At 42.1% G+C, this 21,353-nt stretch overlaps 3 protein-coding genes across 3 annotated transcripts; all 3 read right to left on the bottom strand.

The window, feature by feature from the left end:
• Positions 1-5,514: 5,514 nt before the first annotated feature.
• LOC143825280 (olfactory receptor 14A16-like) lies at positions 5,515-6,480 on the bottom strand. The gene has a single exon (XM_077313305.1). The coding sequence runs from the start codon at positions 6,478-6,480 to the stop codon at positions 5,515-5,517; it is 966 nt and encodes a 321-aa protein (XP_077169420.1).
• A 3,480-nt stretch (positions 6,481-9,960) lies between these two features.
• LOC143826717 (olfactory receptor 14A16-like) lies at positions 9,961-10,990 on the bottom strand. Its single transcript, XM_077315639.1, has one exon. It carries the CDS (start codon positions 10,988-10,990, stop codon positions 10,025-10,027), a length of 966 nt encoding a protein of 321 aa, XP_077171754.1. The 3' UTR covers positions 9,961-10,024.
• An 8,035-nt stretch (positions 10,991-19,025) lies between these two features.
• LOC143825533 (olfactory receptor 14I1-like) lies at positions 19,026-20,243 on the bottom strand. The gene has a single exon (XM_077313574.1). The coding sequence runs from the start codon at positions 20,241-20,243 to the stop codon at positions 19,314-19,316; it is 930 nt and encodes a 309-aa protein (XP_077169689.1). The 3' UTR covers positions 19,026-19,313.
• Between the last annotated feature and the right edge of the window lie 1,110 nt (positions 20,244-21,353).

The following is a 21,353-nucleotide window of genomic DNA, read 5'->3' as shown; positions in this document are numbered from 1 at the left end:
GGGCTACACTTCATCAGGCAAAATTATTTTATTCTAGTAATGCCAGCTTACAAGACAGCACTGCAAGGAAATTAATTTGGGGTTGGGAAATGGGATACTTTTTTCATCAGGGACAAAAGACAGGACATAAGATCTCTCATATGCTGTCCCCTAGCTCAAGCTCCTCTTATTAAATTGCAGTGAAGTAACCTTGTAGATAGACTATAGATTCTGGCCACAATCTGAAACTATATCAGACTTCATCTGTATCTGCAGAAGTACTTTTGAAACTGTGCTACACTGGTTCCAATCCCAAACATTATTAAATACCTTAGAGTCCTGTTCCTTCTTCATACCTTTTTAGCTTAGGTTCTCTGTCTCCATTTCTGCTGAATTTCCACTGTCAAGTAGTATTTCTTTATTCTTCATATGGGTGTATGGGATAGATATATAATATTAATTAACATCTGTTACCAATGAGAGAAGGCCTGGTTCAATTTGAATACTTAATTTATGTATTCACAGGCCCAGGCCATTCCGTAGATGGCTTGATACAATATATGCTGCTTATTCTGGTCAAATTATAATCATAAAGGCTGTGTGAGTAAGACAGCACAATTTATATTCTGTTGTTGGCATCTTGCTCCCTGGAGTTCACTTCACTTAACTACCAGGAATTGCTGGCGACTTTTACCTCTGGTGTATTATTATTTTTTCTATTACTTGTAACTAACCTAAATATATAATTAGTACAGCATGACTGTGTATGATGTAAAGCCAAGAACATCTAGAGAAAATCTATATCTAACACAGATCTTCCAATGTGCCACCATGCACCCAAAAGAAAGATCCCACAACAGTTTTTGAATTAGGCTTAGGTTTATTAAAATGTTAACCTGATTTGCATAAAACACTTATTTTCATGGACCTTCTTTGAGTCGTCCGAGATATTTGCCAATGGATGGGCAGATCTAATGTTTCCATGCTTTCCTTGGTTTTCTGAAAGCTAACCAGGTCCATGTATAAATAGTAATGACTCTGCAAACTAATCTACTGTGAAATAAAATAAAAACCTTGAACCTGATCTGAGCCAGAACTGTCAACCCATAAAGGTGCCTCAGCACTGGCTGGACGTGGCCCCTCCAAATTGTACCTGTAAGGACCCTAGCAGCTGCATTCTGCACCAGCTGCTATTTCCAGATCAAGAACAAGGGTAGGACTGTGTAGAGCAAGTTACAGAAATCCAGTCTACGGGTTATTTATTATTATTATTATTATTATTATTATTATTATTATTATTATTATTATTATTATTATTATTATTATTTCGATTTATTTCCCGGCACTCCCAAATGGCTCGTGGTGGGTTACAGTGTATTAAAACCCCATTAAAACTCCCATTAAGAGACTTAAAAACCATCATAACATGGCGGCGCAATAATAAGATCCCCTTCCTACCCCCCTTCTTAAAAGGGCGGGGGTGGAGGAGAAGGAGGTCAACAGTGTTCAAGAAGAAGCCCGGGGGAGAGCAGTCAATGTACCACAGCAACCCCAGGTTAGAGTTATGTGAATCACTGAAGCCAAGCAGTCCGAAGACAGGTTTTATTTATTTACTAGGGGCCAAGCCCATTGCATTCAGGTCTACAACGGGTGCTAGATTAGAGAGATGGAGTGGAAGAACTCTGTGGATGGCCACCCCTTCCCCAGGGACCTGGAAAGGCTTCAGGCAGCTGTTATGGAACTCACTGACAGGAGCACCTCTCATGCAGCAGTGATCTGCAGCCTCCAAGCCTCAGAGGGAAGGAGAAGGAGGAGGGGTGGTCAGGGATGGAGGATAGAAGGCGATTGGCTGGCTACTGGACTGACAGGCAAGCTGGTTGGAGGAGGAGGCAGTCAGGGGTGGGACTGCTACCCTGAGTGGGTGTTAAGCGCTGAGTGGCACTTAAGCCATGAGACACGCTCCTCCTCCAAGGTCTTACCAGAAATATATAGTGGAACAGATATAAAGGTATCCCCTGTGCAAGCACCGAGTCATGTCTGACCCTTGGGGTGACGCCCTCTAGCGTTTTCATGGCAGACTCAATACGGGGTGGTTTGCCAGTGCCTTCCCCAGTCATTACCGTTTACCCCCCAGCGAGCTGGGTACTCATTTTACCGACCTCGGAAGGATGGAAGGCTGAGTCAACCTTGAGCCGGCTGCTGGGATTGAACTCCCAACCTTATGGGCAGACAGCTTCAGACAGCATATCGCTGCCTTACCACTCTGCACCACAAGAGGCTCCTTGGAACAGATATAGACCTCTCCAAAAACTTCTCAGTAATTTTAATTTATTTTTAAATTTCTATGTCACCCTTCACTGAGGGAGCTGAAATCTCTGGTAGGGTACATGAATTTTGCCTGCTGGCAAGTTAAGACAGGTAGGGCCTTCTATTATTGCCTGAAATGGTGCTCCATAGCACCACATGAATAACCATAAGCATGAAAGAGAACCTCCTATTCTGGCTAGCCTTCCTTTCTGATGATAAGGAGGTCACCAATTGGCAGCAACCAACTGAGAAGAGTAGTTTTTTTTTATATGCTGCTTTTGACTTCCTGAAGGAGTCTCAAAGTGCCTTTCCCTTCCTCTCCTCATAACAGACAACCTGTGAGGCAGGTGAGAGAAATGGCTCTGAGAAAGTTTGCTGTGTTGCAACAGCCCAAGGCCACCCAGCTGGCAGCATGTAGAGGACAAGGGAGTGAAACCCAGCATGCCAGATTAGAAGCTGCCACTCTTAGCAACTACATCAAGCTGGCTCTCTTCATTTGGATGACAGTACTTTAAGTGTGGAGGCTGTGGAGTCTGTTTTTTTTTAACATAAAATACATAGATATTCATTGGCCTGAAACAAATTTCATTTTTCAAATTGTTCTACAAAAGAAACCATCTATATTCTTATTTGTAATTGTAATTTAATGTATGCGGCAATGAGTCTTCAACTCCTTAGAATAATGGAACATCATGTCCAGATCAATAATAAAATTAGATGCCCCTCATCCCTTTAAGCCTGTGGAACTCATATCTTACTTCAGTTGGAAGTCATACCGGGTTAGACTAATTAGTTCCACATGGTTGTAACACAAGCCAGGGTTTCCCTTGCCTAGAATCATAGATGCATAATGCTTTTGAATGCCACCCCTTATGGGATCACGAGTAGGCTTGTGCATGAAGAGCCCGACTCAACCGCTTCAGCTTTGGCAGCCATGGAAGTCAATGGCGCCCTAGACCAGTGGTCCCCAACCTTTTTATCACCGGGGACCACTCAACGCCGGGGACCACTCACCGGGGACCACTCACCGCCTTTTACTGAGGCCCGATGGGGTGGGGGGTAGATTACTCCTCTACTCTCAACCACTGCCCTAACGCTCTCTGATTGCTATGGTAATGTTTAAACATCCCTTCAAAATAAGATACAGACACGCCACAACAATGAACATAAGGAACATTTTATTTTCATGGAAATTTTAACTCATGACAATGACAAATCAATAGGAACCATGAGCTTGTTTCTCTGCAATGAGATAGTCCCATCTGGGAGTGATGGGAGACAATGACACCCGAAGTGTGTTGTAAAGGGCCGGGGGGGGGGAGGCGTCCTTCAGGGCCCACCTCCAATTAGCTGAAGGACCACATGTGGTCCGTGGCCCACAGGTTGGGGATCGCTACCCTAGACGATAATGGGAATCTTGGTATTCCCACCTTTCCAGGGGCCTGGGGGCGTGGTTCCATCTATCCCTCCATTATATCCAATGGAGAGTTGTCTCCATTGGATATAATGGAGAGATAGGAGCACCCTCTTCGAGAGTCCCTGGACATGGGCCCCTTGGACCAATCATTTTGAAATTTTGAGGAGAGTCAGGGAAATGCCTCCCAGAGGTACCCTGAAAGATTGGAGGGTTGTACCTCAAACACAGGCCCCAGGAAATGCCAGCATTTCCATTATAATCTATGGCACAATTGACTTGCATGCGTGCGAATCCGAAGCGGCCGAGTCCTTTGATAAATGAGTAAATTAACATTGTTCCTGATTTTTTTTGGGGGGGGGACTTTCAAGAGACACACTTTGTTGAATGAAATATTATTTTATTTCTGACATTGCCTACACAGATGTCTGCTTATTAGTTGGTCTAGGTAGTTCTCCATTTTTTTAAAAAGGAATTCTCATCCCCAGGAACAAGGGAGAGGGAGGTGGGAGTGAGGGTGGGATGCTGCAGATGACTTTAGCACATATGAGCCTCCATACCTTCCTGCTGCTGGTTGCCTGCTAGTTGCTCTCTGGTCGCTAGTGCTTTTTAGGGTGGTGAATCCACTTTTGGGGATTCTGAGAAAAGCTTTTAAAACAGAGGATGTAGCAAGCAGACAGAGGGTCAGATGCTGGCTGTGGGTGACTGGGTCAGAATATTCAGCTTGCATTTGATTGGCATGACGCTACATATAAAGGGTGCGGAAATGCCCTAAGTCAATTTGTTATTCAACTGAGGAAATTGATAATATTATTACTTTTGTTAGTTCCATTGTAGTAGACACCTTTCAAAATGGCGGACTACCTGATCCACGTTTGGACTTCAGGAACTAACCTGTTGAATATTTGTCTGAATTATTTTTGTAACACACTTGTTAAATTGTTATGCACAAATTTACAATATTATTTGACTATTATGATTGTATGAAACCATATAAATGCCTATTTTCCACTACCTAAAGAATTATTTACACAGTGACACAGGATTCTTGCAAGGCTTTCTGAAACTAGACCCTACCCTAACACCTCCTTTCCCACCTGCCCAAGTGCCCTTCCTTTGCTTGCTTTCATGTGAGCACTCCAACTTGTATGCTTTCAGCTATCTGGGCTATCCATTATTCACCAGAAAGTACTGCTAAGTATTAACAATCACTACAATGACATTTCCAGCCACTCCCACTCCATAGTGCCATTGAGGAAATGATATGCAGATGGCTGAAGGAATGGTCAGGAACAGGCAGGCAAAAGATACAAGCAAGTGGAGGTAAGTTGGAAGGGACAGAAGAAGAAGAAGAAGAAGAGTTGGTTCTTATATGCCGCTTTTCCCTACCCGAAGGAGGCTCAAAGCGGCTTACAGTCGCCTTCCTTTTCCTCTCCCCACAACAGACACCCTGTGGGGTGAGTGAGGCTGAGAGAGCGCTGATATCACTGCCCGGTCAGAACAATTTTATCAGTGCCGTGGCGAGCCCAAGGTCACCCAGCTGGTTGCATGTGGGGGAGCGCAGAATCGAACCTGGCATGCCAGATTAGAAGTCAGCACTCCTAACCACTACACCAAACTGGCTCTCATACCGATGAGAGTCATACCGATGGTGGTCATGAAAGGTTGCCTTAGTCTAAGTCCCATTTAAATGAGGAACTCACTTCCTTATGCCTCACTTATAGTATGATCTTCACAAGTGTCTCAAAAAAGTCATCATAATCATTCTAGTATATTATATCTGATTTACAAACCCAAACTCTACACAAGGTTATTCAGTGCCACTTATGTGAAATAGCTTTGTTTGTAATTATTTTTGAAATGTGCCACAAATCAGAGATCTTCAGCAGTGCAGCCTTGATTTCTTTGTTTCTCATGCTATAGATGAAGGGATTCAACAAGGGAGGGAGAACAGCATAAATTATTGCAGAAAGCACATTCTGGTCAGATGATGTTTGATTCTGAGGCCGTACATAGGAGAAGATGCTACTAAATACAAGGAAAGACACCACAGTGAGGTGAGGAAGGCAAGTGGAGAGGGCCTTTTTCTGACCCTGAACAGAAGGGATTCTGAGCACTGCTGCAAATATGTGAATGTAGGAGACAGTGATGAAGACGAAGCATCCTAGTGTAAGGAAAATGTCAAAAACAATAATACCAACTTCAACGAGGTATATATCGGAACAGGAGAGTTTGAGAATCTGTGGAATGTCACAGAAGAACTGATCAATCATGTTGGAACAGAAAGTGATGGCAAAAGTTCCTCCACTGTTTAATGCCCCATAGAGTATACCTGCTATCCATGCACTGGCTGCCATCTGAATGCAGGCTCCTCTGTGCATAATTGTCTCGTAGTGCAATGGGCTGCAGATAGCAACATACCGATCATGTGCCATTACTGTCAAGATGGCAAAATCTGATCCCTCAAGGAAAACGAAGAAGAAAACCTGAGCTACACAGGCAGGATAAGAAATGGACCTGCTGTTCAGGAGGGAATTGGCCATCGCTTTGGGTAGAGTGACTGAAACTAAGCCAAGATCCAGGAGTGCCAGGTTCATGAGAAAAAAGTACATGGGGGTGTGCAGGCAATGATCAAGGGTTACAGCAATTATGATAAGAAGATTGCCAGTCACTGCAGTCAAGTATACTGCTAAAAAGACAATGAAATGCAAGATTTGTAGTTCTCGGGTGTCTGAAAATTCGAGAAGGAGAAATTCAGTTGTCCAAGTAAGGTTGGCCATTATGCCCGCAATATCCAGCTGTGGTCTGCCTGTAAGACATATGAGCAAAACTATTTTATTCTAGTAATGCAAGCCTAAAAGGCAGCACTACAAGGAAATGAATATGGGGGGAAATGGGATACTTTTCCTCAGGGACAAAATAGAGAGGACACATGATCCCTTGTCTGCTGTCCTCTAGCATAACCTCCTCCTTATATATTGCAGTGACCTAACCTTGTATAGCTTTCACATATAGGTTCTGGCCACGTGATCTGAAACTATATCAGACTTTATCTGTATCTGCAGTTTGTGCATGCAATGGCATTGTCCTTATACAATGATCAATACATGGAAACTGGATCAGTGTATACTTTTATGAGCCCCAATCCACAATCTTATTCTACACTTGAAAATTCTGCTTATTGCAGAACTTTCCAACTGAAAAAAAGTTAATGAAAAGGACATAGAGGACTCAAAGGAGTAATGTTTTACCTGTTCATCCACCCCACTCCATGCAAGCTCCACAGTTCATGTCCAAGCCCAGGCTCAAGGCTGTCTTGGACTGACTGAAATTATATCATACCTTCTTCCCCAACAAGGCTTCCAGCGTCGAGCTGCTGCACTGCCTTCTTGACACAAAATCTTCCTAGTCCTGGGGCCATCAGCAACAGTCATCCTTTGATGCCATCAAGTGTCTCCTGTCTTCCTCCAGCATCCAAGTGCACTTCATTGACCACCCTTTGGTCATCCTGGCATGCAATGTCTCATCTCATGTCATCAGCACTGTTTTGACCCATCAGTTGCCAGATGGCCAGGAGGCGCCCATCACATTTTATTCCAGGACCTTGTCATCTGCACTTCATTGACCACCCTTTGGTCATCCTATCATGCAATGTCTCATCTCATGTCATCAGCACTGTCTCGACCCATCAGTTGCCAGGTGGCCAGGAGGCCCCCATCACATTTTATTCCAGGACCTTGTCATCTGTTTAAAGAAACTACACACAAATAGACAAGAAGGCTTTGGCCATTATATCCACAAATGTAGTGACCTGGAATGAAACTTGATTGATCTTAAAGGTGTTTTACTGCTTCAGACCTACAAAGCTATCCCCCTGACCCCATATATTTGTTGGTATATGGTTCCAAATGGCTCTGCCTTTGCCTGTAGGAATTTTGGCACCATAGCTCCAGGAGCAATTTTTCTAACACTGTGATTTAACAATAATTTAAATGAATTTGTGATTCATTAACTCCCTCTGGATAACACAGTAAAATATTAGCACAATGTCTAAGTCTAGAGATACCTTAAAGCCCAACAAAGTTTTATTCTAGGTACATGTTTTTGTGTGGATGCACACTGTATGTGAAGAAGGATGCATGCACACAAAAACTTATACCTTGAATAAATCTTTGCTGGTCTTAAAGGTGCCATGGGACTCTGACTTTGTTCTGCTGCTTCAGACCAACAGGGATACCCACCTGAATCTATCCTAAAGCATTTTACCTATAGCAAGAAGTACCTTTGAAACTGTGCTACAATGATTCTATACTCAGACACTGATTTTCCAATCCCAAACAATATTAAATACCTTAAAGTCCTGTTCCTTCTCCATACCTTTTTAGCTGATGTACCCTCTCTTCATTTCTGCTGAATATCCGCTTCATGTGGGTGTAGATGGATAGATTAATAACATTAATTAACATATGTGACCAATGAAAGAAGACCTGGTTCTATTAAAGTATTTAAATCCATGTATTAAATCCAGGCCATTCTGTGAATGGCTTGATACAATTTATGCTGCAAATTCCTGTCCAATAATAATCAAAAAGGCTATGTGAGTAAGACAGCAATTAATTTATATTCTGTTGGCATATTGATCCCAGGAGTTCACCTCATTGAACTATCAGGAACTGCTGAAGACTTTTACCTCTAGAGTAACCTAAATAGATAATTAGTACAGCATGACTATGCATGATGTAAAAGCAAGCACATCTAGATACAATCTAGATGTATTAGAGTATTACAGTTCTTGCAAATGTGCCACCATGTACCCAAAAGAAAGATCCCACAACACTTTTTTTAATTAGGATTCATTTATTAAAACTTTCAGCTGAAGTGCAAAAAAACTTATTTAAAAACATTTTTATGGACATTCTTTGAGTCGTCCGAGATATTTGCCAATGGATGAGCAGATCTAATGTTTCCTAGCTTGCCTTGGTATTCTGAAAGCTAAGCAGGTTCATGTATAAATATTAATGTATCTGCAAACTAATCTACTCTGAAATAAATTATAAGTGTTGTACTTCAAACAGTCAGTCCTGGAACTGCTGGAACAGAGAGCTGTGATTTCTAAGATGGGTTTCTAAGACGGGTTTCGCAAGAACAAATCATGTCAAACCAGCCCTATTTTTTTTGACAAAGTGATTACCTTGCTAAATCAAGGGACTGCTGTGAACATAGTTTATCTGGACTTCAGTAAAGCGTTTGATAAGGTTCCACATGATATTCTTGTAGACAAGAAGTAAAATGCAGTATGGATCCTAATTCTTTCAGGTAGATCGATAACTGGTTGACAAATGGTACCCAAAGAGTACTTGTTAATGGTTCAGATTCTTCTTGGAGAAGAGTGACAAGTGGAGTTCCCCAGGGATCTGTCCTAGGTCCTGTGTTGTTCAACATATTTATACATCATTTGGATGAGAGATTAGAGGGGATACTTATAAAATTTGCAGATGATACTAAACTGGGAGGGGTAGCAAACACAACTGAAGCCAGAAACAGAATACAGGATGATCTTGATAGGCTTGAGAAGTTGGCTAAACTGAATAAAATGAAGTTCAATAGGGACAAATGTAAAGTTCTACAATTAGGTAGGAAAAACAAAATATACCAATATAGGCTGGGGGAGACTTGTCTTGGCAGTAGCATGTGTGAAAAAGATCTAGGAGTGTTAGTACACAATGCATTGAATATGAGTCAGCAGTGTGACTTGGTGGCTAAAAAGGCAAATAGGTTTTTGGGCTGTATCAAACAGAGTATCGTGTCCAGATCAAGGGAGGTGATGTTACCGCTTTACTCTGCTCTGGTTTGGCCTCACTTGGAGTACTGTGTTCAATTTTGGGCACCCCAGTTGAAGAGGGATGTAGACAAACTGGAGTCCAGAGGAGGGCAACAAAGCTACTGAGGGGTTTGGAGACCAAGATGTATGAAGAAAGGTTGGGGAAGCTTGGTCTATTTAGTCTGGAGAGGAGTAGACTGAGAGGGGATTTGATAACCAAATTTATTTTTTTTTTATTTTTATATTTCTCTGCCACCCTTCTCTGAGGGTTCACTCAGAGAGCTGAAATCTCTGATAGAGTACCTTAACATTGCCTGCTGGCAAGTTAAGACAGGTAGGGCCAGGTAAACATGAAAGGCTCCCTTTGCCCAAAACCCATTTGAACAAGGATCTCCCTTCTGCCGCACTTATGTTAGGATCTTCACAAATGTCTCAAAAAATTAATCGTCATCATTCTAGTATACTATATCTGATGTACAAACCCATTCACTATACAAGGTTATTCAGTGCTGCTTTTGTGAAATAGGCTTGTTTGTCATTCTTTTTGAAATGTGCCACAAATCAGGGAGCTTCAACAATGCAGCCTTGATGTCTCTGTTTCTCATGCTATAGATGAAGGGATTCACCAAGGGAGGGAGAACAGCATACATTATTGCAGAAAGAACATTCTGGTCAGATGATGTGTGACTGCGAGGCCTCATATAGGCAAAAAAGCCACATAATAAAAAAAAAGAAACCATGGTGAGGTGAGGAAGGCAAGTGGAGAGGGCTTTTTTCTGACCATGAATAGAAGGGATTCTGAGCACTGCTGCAAATATGTGAATGTAGGAGACAATTATGTAGACAAAGCATCCTAGGGTAAGGGAAATGTCAAATACAATAATACCAATTTCAACAAGGAATGTATCAGAACAAGAGAGTTTGAGAATCTGTGGAATGTCACAGAAGAACTGATCAATCATGTTGGAGCAGAAAGTGATGGCAAAAGTTCCTCCACTGTTTAATGCCCCATAGAGTATACCTGCTACCCACGTGCTGGCTGCCATCTGAATGCAAGCACCTCTGTGCATAATTGTCTCGTAGTGCAATGGGCTGCAGATAGCAACGTAGCGATCATGCGCCATTACTGTCAAGATGGCAAAATCTGACCCTTCAAGGAAAACAAAGAAGAAAACCTGAGCTACGCAGGCAGGATAAGAAATGGACCTGCTGTTCAGGAGGGAATTGGCCATCGCTTTGGGTACTGTGATGGAAACCAAGCCAAGATCCAGAATTGCCAGGTTCATAAGAAAGAAGTACATGGGGGTATGCAGGTGATGATCAAAGGCTACAGCAATGATGATGAGAAGATTGCCAGTCACTGCAGTCAAGTATATTGCTAAGAATACAAAGAAATGTAAGATCTGTAGTTCCCGGATGTCTGAAAATTCCAGGAGCAGAAATTCAGCTGGGAAGGTCAGGTTGGACATTGTTCCCTCAACAACCCACTGCAGTCTGCCTGCAAGACATATTAGAGAAAACATTTAATTCTAGTTATGCCAGTTAACAATTGGCTTCATATCCTCATCTCCGTTTACAGTAGAGTCCTTCATCGAGCTGTATGTGGGTATTCTTCATCAGGGACAAAACAGACAAGGGACAAGACTTCTCAACTGCTGGCCTCAAGCACATCTTCCTCATATTAAATTGCAGTGACGTATCTTGTACAACTTCCACACTGACAGATGCTTTCTACTTTATCTAGAGCTATCTCATACTTCACAAAGGGACTTCATATGTCTGAGGCTGGTACATGCATTGTCACTGTGCCTACAGAACAATCTATACATGGAAACCGGGGCCATGAACATTCCCTGAGTACTGATCCACAATCTTATTCCACACTGAACGTTCCCGCTGTAACTTTTATTTCTAACCAGGATTTGTGTTCAGTGCAAAACTTTCAAAGAGTAAAGAAAATGGATATGGTTAATGGGAAGGAGTAACTTGAACACTGTTTTGCAAGTATCCTGTGGACACAAACAACAATAGCATTACTGATTGGCAAATGTTATGAATAATTGCCTAAAGAAGGCAGTATTCCAAATAGTTCTTTTTCCCCTGGTGGTCTCCTGTGTTACGTTTGGCTGTGAGTGTAGCTAAATTTGTAAATATTGGCTCTTCCATCATAGGCTTATTTTTTAAATGATTTATTCTCCTCCCCTCTCAGCCAGGCCAGCTTACAGATGGGTACAGCTAAAACCATCAGGTTTCCAACAGACAATAAAACTGGTTCTTATATGCCGCTTTTCTCTACCCGAAAGAGTCTCCAAGAGGTCTTCCCTTTCCTCTCCCCACCCCAGACACCCTGTGAGGGTGACAGAGGCCTGATATCACTGCTCAGTCAGAGCAGCTTTTATCAGTGCTGAAGCCAGCCCAATGTCACCCAGCTGGCTGCATGTGGGGGAGTGCAGAATCAAACCCGGCATGCCAGATTAGAACTCCAAGCCATTCTTAACCACTACGCCAAACTGGCTCTCAGTTCCTATTCGACTCATTAACCCCTTACCAACCCATGCCACGGGAGAGTGGTGAGATAGAAGAAAAGCATGGCATGAATAAAACCTCTTTTGTCTCTCATTTGTAACAAAAAAAACCCACTTATTTCTGACTTGTAACTCCAATCTCATAAAATTACTTGATTCTCATTTGGTTCCTTCTTTTATGTTCCAGTCAACTCTGATCACACTTGCAAAAAGGCTTTCAATTTCTTCATTATGAGGCAGTATAGCTGGGGAATAAATCTGAAAGGTGATTATATTAATAGGCTTTCCATGAAATATGACTGACTTTATTTGGCCAGATGTCCATCTTTTCCAGGCCTCAACGAGGCAATCTGTGTATGTTAAAGGTGATATTACAGCTCCTGACCACTGGTGCTACAACCTCCCTCGCTATTAGAGTAACTACATTCCTTCTGTGTATGTCAGTCATTGAATATCTTGGTAGCTTACCCTTTTTGAATAAGTAAACAAGGGGATCACTTGCACATTGCCCAACTGCATATGTGGACAATATCTCTTTGGCTGTCATCAAGCCCACCGCCCACGTGTTGGTTTACCCAGGCCTAAGCTTTTATGTCCATAGACTCTGGAAACTTAAACTAAAACTATACCAAACCTCATAGAAGAACTCTAGGTCCAACTTGTGCATGCATAAGAAGGGATAGTAGGCATGTTCCTAAACCTTGATTCGGTTCTACCTGTAATGACTATTATATCCAAACAGTGCCTTAGATAGCCATGGGGCCCCATTGTTAAGAGCCAGTCTCGGATGCCTGTGGATCACTTTAAGTCTACCCAGCTGATTTCTATGAATAGGCAATTTTACACATAACAAATGATGCACTTTCTAAACACTTTGCAAATGGATTTTGCAGTGTGAAACAACAAATCCACCTGCAAAGGGTTGCGAAAGGAGATTGAACCCACATTATTTTGACTATATGGAAGCTTCCAATTATGCATTTTCAAAGAAATCCCCCACCCACAGCCTTAAAAGAACCTCATGTTATAACTCCCCTGCCTTCTAATCCAACAGGTAAATATATTTTATATACTTATTGTTACCTCTGTAGACAAAGACAGCAACAACCCATAGGGGGTACTTATGGTTTGAAGAAGAAGAAGAGTTGGTTCTTATATGCCGCTTTTCGCTACCCGAAGGAGGCTCAAAGTAGCTTACAGTCTCCTTCCCTTTCTTCTCCCCACAACAGACACCCTGTGAGGTGGGTGAGGCTGAGAGAGCCCTGATATTCCTGCTTGGTCAGAACAGCTTTATCAGTGCCGTGGCGAGCCCAAGGTCACCCAGCTGGCTGCATGTGGGGGAGCACAGAATCAAACCTGGCATGCCAGATTAGAAGTCCACACTCCTAACCACTACACCAAACTGGTTTGTGTGGTGTGTGTGTGTGTGTTTTTTTTTTTGCCATGCACATTGTATCTGAAGAAGTATGCTTGCACACAAAAGCTTATACAATGAATAGATCTTTGCTGCTCTTAAAGGTGCCATGGGACTCTGACTTTGTTCTGTTGCTTCAGCCCAACATGGCTACCCACCTGCATCTATCCTAAAACACTGTGAAAGATAGGAAGGAGTACCTTTGAAACCGTGCTACAATGATTCTGTACTCATGCATGATTTTCCAATACCTTGGTATCCTGTTTCTCCTCCAGACCTTTTCAGTTTAGGTTCCCTGTCTTCATTTCCACTGAATTGCCATTGTCGAGTAGTATTTCTTCATTTTTCATGCGCGTGTGAATCGATGGATGAATAACATGAATTAACATCTGTGACCAATGAGAGAAAGTCTGGTTCAATTTAAAGTCATGTATTCACTAGCCCAGGCCATTCTGTAGATGGAATGATACAATAGATGTTGCTTATTCCTGTCAAAATTAAAAAGGCTAAGTGAGTAAGGCAGATCTTAATTTATATCTTGTTGTTGGCATCTTGCTCCCAGGAGTTCACCTTACTTAACTACCAAGGGTTGCTGAAGCCTTTTACCTCTGGTGTATTATTATTATTATTGGTAACTAACCTAAATAGATAATTAGCACATGTGCATGATGTAAGACCAAGGACCTCTAATATCACAGAGTTCTTCCAGTGTGCTACTGTGGACCCAAAAGAAAGATCCCACAACAGTTTTGGAGTTAAGCTTAGGTTCATTAAAAGTTTAATATTTTAATGAGCATAAGAAGCTCATTGAAAAATATGTTTATGGAGCTTCTTTGAGTCTCCCATGATTTCTGCCAATGGTTTGGCAGGCCCAATTTTCCCAAGCTTGCCTTGGTATTCTCAGCACAGCTTACATTTTTCACCGGCACATTAGACCTGTTCAATATAACGTGTCTTTTCTGTGGTCCTGTGCTGCTGAGACAGCCACTGGGGCAAAGTAGCCATTACCGCACAGGTCTGGAGAAGAATAAGGGCAGATGTGAGCAAGTAAGAGTTCATCCCACCCCCTTTCAGGACAAATGTAAATGGGGGAAAAAATCGTGTAACACTGTTATCTCGAATGAGGAAAATCAAATATTGAACAAAGCACAGCCACGACTCACCTTAAGCTGTCTATGGCAGTGGCAGAGAGCCAGCTGGAGGGTGGACATGACCGCACCAACTACCCATATGCTGCGTACGGGCATAACAGTCGCACTGTGGAGGTGGGTCCTATAAAGATGCCATGTGCTGTGGGACCCAGCCTCTGGCCCTGTGATCACTGAGCAGACAGCTTCCTGCCCACCCACCTAGTTATTGTTTGATGGTGGTGGTTGGAAAGTTATTGGCAATTTTATTTTGTCTCAGTTGTGGAATTTTGCCTGGAGATGGAGCTTGTTGGCAGGGAGTTGAGCCTATGTGTTGGACTCCATGGGGGTTTGGGGCCTCTTAAGAGGTGGCACATAGCAGGCAACGCCAACCTGGCTGGGAAAGAGGGGGTAGGCTCATGTGCCGGGCAATCTCTGGGTAGTTAGCTGAGGTTGCTGCCCTTTGGCTCCCCTACTAAGGTCACTTCCCATTAGGATAGGATTCCAGTAGGCAAGGGGATTTACATTCCCTACTGGGAACCGGTGCGAGTACCCAGGGTGTCTCTGGAGTCTGGGGTTTAGGCGGTTTGCTGACTGCTTAGGTCAGTCCCCTTCTCAGGCTGGGCCAACCCTCTTGTGTGGGGGATAAATAAAGCTGTGGCCATGTTTCAATCCAACACTTCCAGCCATGATGTGCCCACCTGCAAGTCAATGTTTGCAAGAAATGCCAAGTGCAATATATTAAGAAACATGTGCTGCCAATAAAACCCAAGAATCCATATATATGGCAACGTTAACCTTACAAAGGACCCGTATCTCTGCGCAATAGCAAACATCTCAATTTTGGGCAGCAAACAAAGGGGGGGGGAGTCCTTGGTAGAAATCTTTCCAACTTCCTTGGAGTTCTTAGATGTGACGCAATCTTGAACCTTAGATGTGACGCAATCTTGGGCAAGAAGCCCAAGGGGCGATGACAGACTTCCCCGGTTTTATACTGTCTGTTTCAAATAGTTTTTTCAAGGGATTGTCCGAAAAATCACAAACTTCATTATCATAGACAGACTCCAGCCTTGCATAAGCTATATCAAAGCATGCTAGTGGAGTCTATTTTCAGGAACAAAACAAAACTCACAGGCTCTTTACTTAATCCTTATTGTTCTCTTTGTTTTTTTCCTCACATATTTTGTAATTGAACAAGTGTTTGGCAGCTTGGAAAAACCAACTCCTTTGTGCTATGCTGCTGCAAGCTTTCTTCATTCTCTACCCTGTTTTATTCTACCAATTATAGATCCATCTTCATGAATGTGCAGCTGTATTTCCGATTGATTAAATTGCACCTTGAAACATGAAAGGATTTGCTGACTTGAATGCCTTTGCTTTTGTCAGTGTTACATCTGATTTATATTTAAGTATTGAGATTTTTTTTGCAGAAAATAAATAGGAGAAATCAATTTACAGACACACAGCAAGTTTTCTTAGATTAAGAACCAACTCTTCTTCTTCTTCTTCATATGTTTATTTTGTGTTATATTGTTTCTCAAGTAAGAGTACACTTTACCTTTTGGGGCTCTTTTCTGGCTGGTATTTGTATTAGTGATATATGTTCATTGGTGGGGTGGGGTTGGATTGGAGGGATCCTTTGCCTGTGCTGCCCTTTACCACCCCCTAAGTGCCGGGCCAACAATGTTCATCGACACCTGTACTCTGTACCCTGTGCTCAGCATGTAATTATAAGAGAAGATGCTTGATCTTTAGAGTGCCATTATAGGTACGCAGACTGGTCAGTCCACAGAGGCTGGTTCCACCACAATCTCCCCATCCACTGATTACTCAAGCTCTTCTTCTTAACCACTAAACCAATCTGGCTAAATAGGGAAATATTGTGATTCAGTATGGTAATATGGAAAAGTGATCCAGACATATAAATCTAATTGTGATCAAATTTATTATTAATAAGTAAAAAAAACATTAATTCCTTGGATTTAGATTGTCAAAGCTTGACAATTTTACTGAGGCTGATTTCAAAATATAACCCATGTCTTCCAGATAAGACCTAGAGAGTCAGAGGGCTGAAAATCCCAGTATATCCAAGGAAAAGGATCTATGCATTTTAGTTTGTCTGTACCAGCTACGTGCTTTGTAACCATGCCCTAATATAGTCACTGAAAATGGGGGGGGGGGATTAAAACTGGTAAATCACTACATTTCGGAAAATGAAATTGGCTGCCTTCGGGTTCCTTGAGGCAAATAAACTTTGTAACATATCATGTCTATAATTTGTTTATAGAACTCACACGTTAGAACACTGGTCCCCAACCCTCGGGCCAGTCGGTACCGGCCCGCGAATCCTCCTCGTCCTCCTCCCCAGCTGCTGCCTTGGGGGCTGCCCTGCCACTCTGCTGCCAGCTCACCTTTGGTGCTCTCCAGTGACTGCCATGGCTGGGGCTCCCCCTTAGTGTGGCACTGCGCACCTGCTGCTGACAGCACCCCCCAGCAGGCGGCGGGAAGTCAGGGGTGCCAGTGGGAAAGCAAGTGGAGCAGGGGTTCAGGCGGTGGCAACGTCCCTTGGCAAAAGACTACCCCCCCCCCAGGCCTTAGTAAAATTGTCAAGCATTGACCAGTCCCCGGTGATACAAAGGTTGGGGACCACTGCATTAGAACACATAGGGTAAAATCAAGGAATACATTTCCCCCTCAGCATTGCCTTCCAATGGCAGGAAAGGTGATTCCCAATGTTATAGAATCTATGCAAATTCCCCAATACTTTGTGGGAACTGAGGAGAAGAAAAAGGAAGAAATTCCATCCTCATACTTCTTTTGCTGGAACAGTTTTCCTGATTTCAGAAGGAAGAGGACCAATCTCCCTCTGCCTCCTCAGTAAGCATCTAAAAACAATAATTTCCCACATTTGTATCATCAACACAAGTCTATATTTCTGTGGTGAGATAAATATTATCCATGCTGTCTGGAAGGATTTCTAGTAGTCATGAAGGGTTATATCTCACAAGACACTTAGAAATTGCTTCCTGGATAATAAACACATGAGGTCTAAAAACTACAATAAGAAACACATTCGGGGTGGTTTTCTACCACAGCTTCTTAAAGTTTTTGTTTGTTGGTTTTTGAAATAAGCCATAATTTGTGAGTGGTGTGACTACTGTAGAGACATTGTATACTACTGCACAGGTTACAGTGCCCAAAGAGAGACACTTATCTCTCGATTCTGACAAGCATGTACAACTGGGGTAGCAACTACAACCTCAGTGTTTTAGGATTTAACCCACAAACCACTTAAAAAAAAAACGTATTGCATGGGACTAGATTTGTACTTCAAGCCAAGATTCCAATACAAGTAGAAAGAAAACATTGGAGCTTCATTTTTATTATTGTGCTTTACGTGAGAGGTCACAGTGTTTCAAAATACTAAGAAACCCAGAATGTGAAAACATATATATGGTAGAATATTTATTTTGTGTAGGTTCACTATGGTTCTCTTACAAAGCTAATTATTTTTGCTCAATTTGAAACAACAAAAACTTGGTTTTCAACATAATATAGTAGACTATCATGTATTTTAGCATGGAAAAAAGGATGACATATTTGAACTCAACAGTAGTTTTTACAGAGAAGTTCTCTGTGAAAGACAATATGGAGCTGACATTTCAAATGGAGTCCGGCCCCATTATCTTCCTACTGCATCATCATCAACATAGTCATCATCATTATCAGTGTCTGTGTATTCTGCCCTTCCCAGTAGCTCAGGACAGGTAGGAACATAAGTTCAATAATCACTTATTGGAAAAAAGGAATAAATTCATTAAAACAGTTATATGCATTCTGTCTGGTCCATTTCAGTAAAGCCTGCTTTCGGTAGGTAGGGTTTGACAGAGAACTGCACAAACAGAATTACAGGAATGTTAGAAACGTTTATTGTGAAAAAAATGTATTTTACCAGTAAGGGCAAAGCATTGTTCAATTGTGTTTATTATTATTTTCCATCCAGTCTTGCTCCTGGACGTTCAGGTACATACATTGTTTTCCCCTTCTTAACTTTATTCCCAGAACTTCTAATTCTTTCAGATTTGGCATCAGAGATGGGGAAACTTCAAGATCTAAGGTTCACTGCCCACACACCTCCTCTTCCACCTTCCTGTTTGACTTTCTTTTGTCCATCTGTTTGCAAGTGCTCTATCCCTTATGCTCTTAGTCAGGGGTAGTCAACCTGCGGTCCTCCAGATGTTCATGGACTACAATTCCCATGAGCCCCTACCAGCAAATGCTGACAGGGGCTCATGGGAATTGTAGTCCATGAACATCTGGAGGACCGCAGGTTGACTACCCCTGCTCTTAGTTACCTGGGCTGCCCACTATTCCTAGGAAAGAGTTGAGAGCTAGTGACAGTCACAACAGTGATACTTCCAGCCACTCCTAACCCATAGTACCATTGAGGAAAAGGCATGCAGATGGCTGAAGGAATGGTCTGGAGTAAGGTGACAAAAGATGCATTAAAAAGGTAGGGTTATATTAGAAGGGAACGAGGTCTCACTGATCTATATAGGAGGAGGAAAGGCCCTTGAGCACATTTTGCTCAATGCCCATCAAAACATGGAAGCTTCATCTACCAAAGTGCTTTGAAATAAGCCAGCATAATCTCTTTAGTATATTTTATCTGAGCATGATTCTTTTAAAAAATATGCACAAGATTATTCAACCCAACTTTTGCCTGCTATTTTGAAAAATGTCCCCAATCAAAGAGCTTCAATAATGCATTCTTTATTTCTTTGTTTCTCATGCTATAGATGAATGGGTTGAGCACAGGCGGAAGAATAGCATACAAAGTTGCAAAAAGAACATTCTGTCCACTTGAACTGTCACTCTGAGGCTTCATGTAGCTGAAGATGCTACTAAATATAAGCCAAGACACCACGGTGAGGTGGGGAACGCAGGTGGAGAGGGCCTTTTTCTTCCCATGAGCAGAAGGGATTTTGAGCACTGCTGCAAAAATCTGCATGTAGGAGGCAATGATGAAGCTGAAGCACCCTAGTCCAAGGACAGAGTCCAATATAATAATACCAACTTCCACAAAATACATGTCAGAGCAGGAGAGTTTTAGAAGGTGTGGAATTTCACAGAAGAACTGGTCGATCATGCTGGAGCAGAAAGTGACCCCAAAAGTCCCTCCGCTATTTAATATACCGTTGAGTGTACCTGCAATCCAAGCACTGACTGCCATCTCAATGCAGGCTCCTCTGTGCATAATTGTCTCATATTGCAATGGATTGCAGATAGCGACATACCGATCCCGAGCCATTATGGTTAAGATGGCCATATCTGCCCCTTCAAACAAGACAAGGAAGAAAACCTGAGCCACACAGGCAGGATAAGAAATGGAACTGGTGTTCAGGAGGGCATTGGCCATCGCTTTGGGTACTGTGACTGAAACTAAGCCAAGATCCATCAGGGCCAGGTTCAGGAGAAAAAAGTACATGGGGGTGTGCAGGTGATGATCAAGGACTACAGCAATGATGATGAGAAGGTTGCCAGTCACTGCAGTCAAGTATACTGTTAAGAAGACAAAGAAATGCAAGATCTGTAGTTCTCGGATGTCTGAAAATTCCAGAAGGAGAAATTCCAAGGGGGATGTAAGGTTCAGCATTATGCCCTCAATGTCCAGCTGCAGCCTTTCTGTAGGACCTATGAGAGACACTATTTTATTCTAGTAATGTCAATTAACAATTAGGCTGATTTTCCAGTTTCCACATCTCAGTACACATGACAGCCCTGCAATGAAATGAATTTGGGGGAAAATGGAATACACTTCATCAAACACTAAATAGACAGGGCACAAAGTCTCTCGCTTGCTGTCTTCTAGCACAGCCTTCTCCTATTAAATTCCAGTGGCCTTACATTGTACAAGTTCCACACTTATAGTTTCTGGCCACTTGATCTGAAACGATATGAAACTTGATAAAGTAATGCCATGGATCTGCAGCTTCTGCATGCATTGACATTGTGCTTAAGGAATGATCAATACATGAAAACTGAAGCAGTGGACTCTTCTCTAAGCACTGATCCACAGTCTTATTCTATACTTTAAAGTTCTGCTTATTGCAGAACTTTCCAACTGCAGTAAGTAAAGTAAAACGATCTAGAGGACACCAAGTAGTAATTTATTTAAAGCCCTGTAATAATTCTGCACATACACTATTTCTGTTTTCATCCTGGGATCTCCTTTGTCAATTTCTACTGAGATTCTAGCTGAGTTTTCAAATATTGGGTCTTCATTCCATAGAGTCAGATTGATCATTAGCAGGAATTATAAACACAAAACTCAGGGTAGCTCTAGAAGCCATGATCTGCTTCAAAACACATCGCCAATACTAAACATGATGAGAAAATGTATAAAAACCTTGATAACATCAGCTTCAGTTCCTTCTCCAGTTGCTAAAATACATACATCCTTTCACCATTGTGATTCCTTACCTCTGGTTGTGTGATTTGCTACAATGTACTTACCTATTTTCTGTCTAACCCAAACCAAAATGGCAGGGTTAATTAGGAAAGGGAACTATTTGTATTCTCTGGCAACTTATTCCCAAGAGTTCAGCTCATTTAATTGTGATCTGAGACTGGAACCTTTTCCCCATTTCCCATTTGCTATATTATTGCTTCTCCTTTGTAAGAAATGTAACTTGATAATTAATCCAGCATATCTTTCCAAGTTAATAAGATAAAATCAAAGTTATGAGAGAAAAGTACCCACCTG

Source organism: Paroedura picta, chromosome 16 (genome assembly GCF_049243985.1).
Source record: "Paroedura picta isolate Pp20150507F chromosome 16, Ppicta_v3.0, whole genome shotgun sequence".
Lineage (NCBI taxonomy): Eukaryota > Metazoa > Chordata > Lepidosauria > Squamata > Gekkonidae > Paroedura > Paroedura picta.
The sequence above is the reverse complement of the archived record's forward strand: the minus strand, read 5'-3'. Positions and strand labels throughout refer to the sequence as shown.

What these genes read in the sequence shown, in the direction of transcription:
- LOC143825280 (XM_077313305.1), bottom strand. Translation starts at nt 6,480, where the DNA reads ATGGCCAACCTTACTTGGACAACTGAATTTCTCCTTCTCGAATTTTCA.
- LOC143826717 (XM_077315639.1), bottom strand. Translation starts at nt 10,990, where the DNA reads ATGTCCAACCTGACCTTCCCAGCTGAATTTCTGCTCCTGGAATTTTCA.
- LOC143825533 (XM_077313574.1), bottom strand. Translation starts at nt 20,243, where the DNA reads ATGCTGAACCTTACATCCCCCTTGGAATTTCTCCTTCTGGAATTTTCA.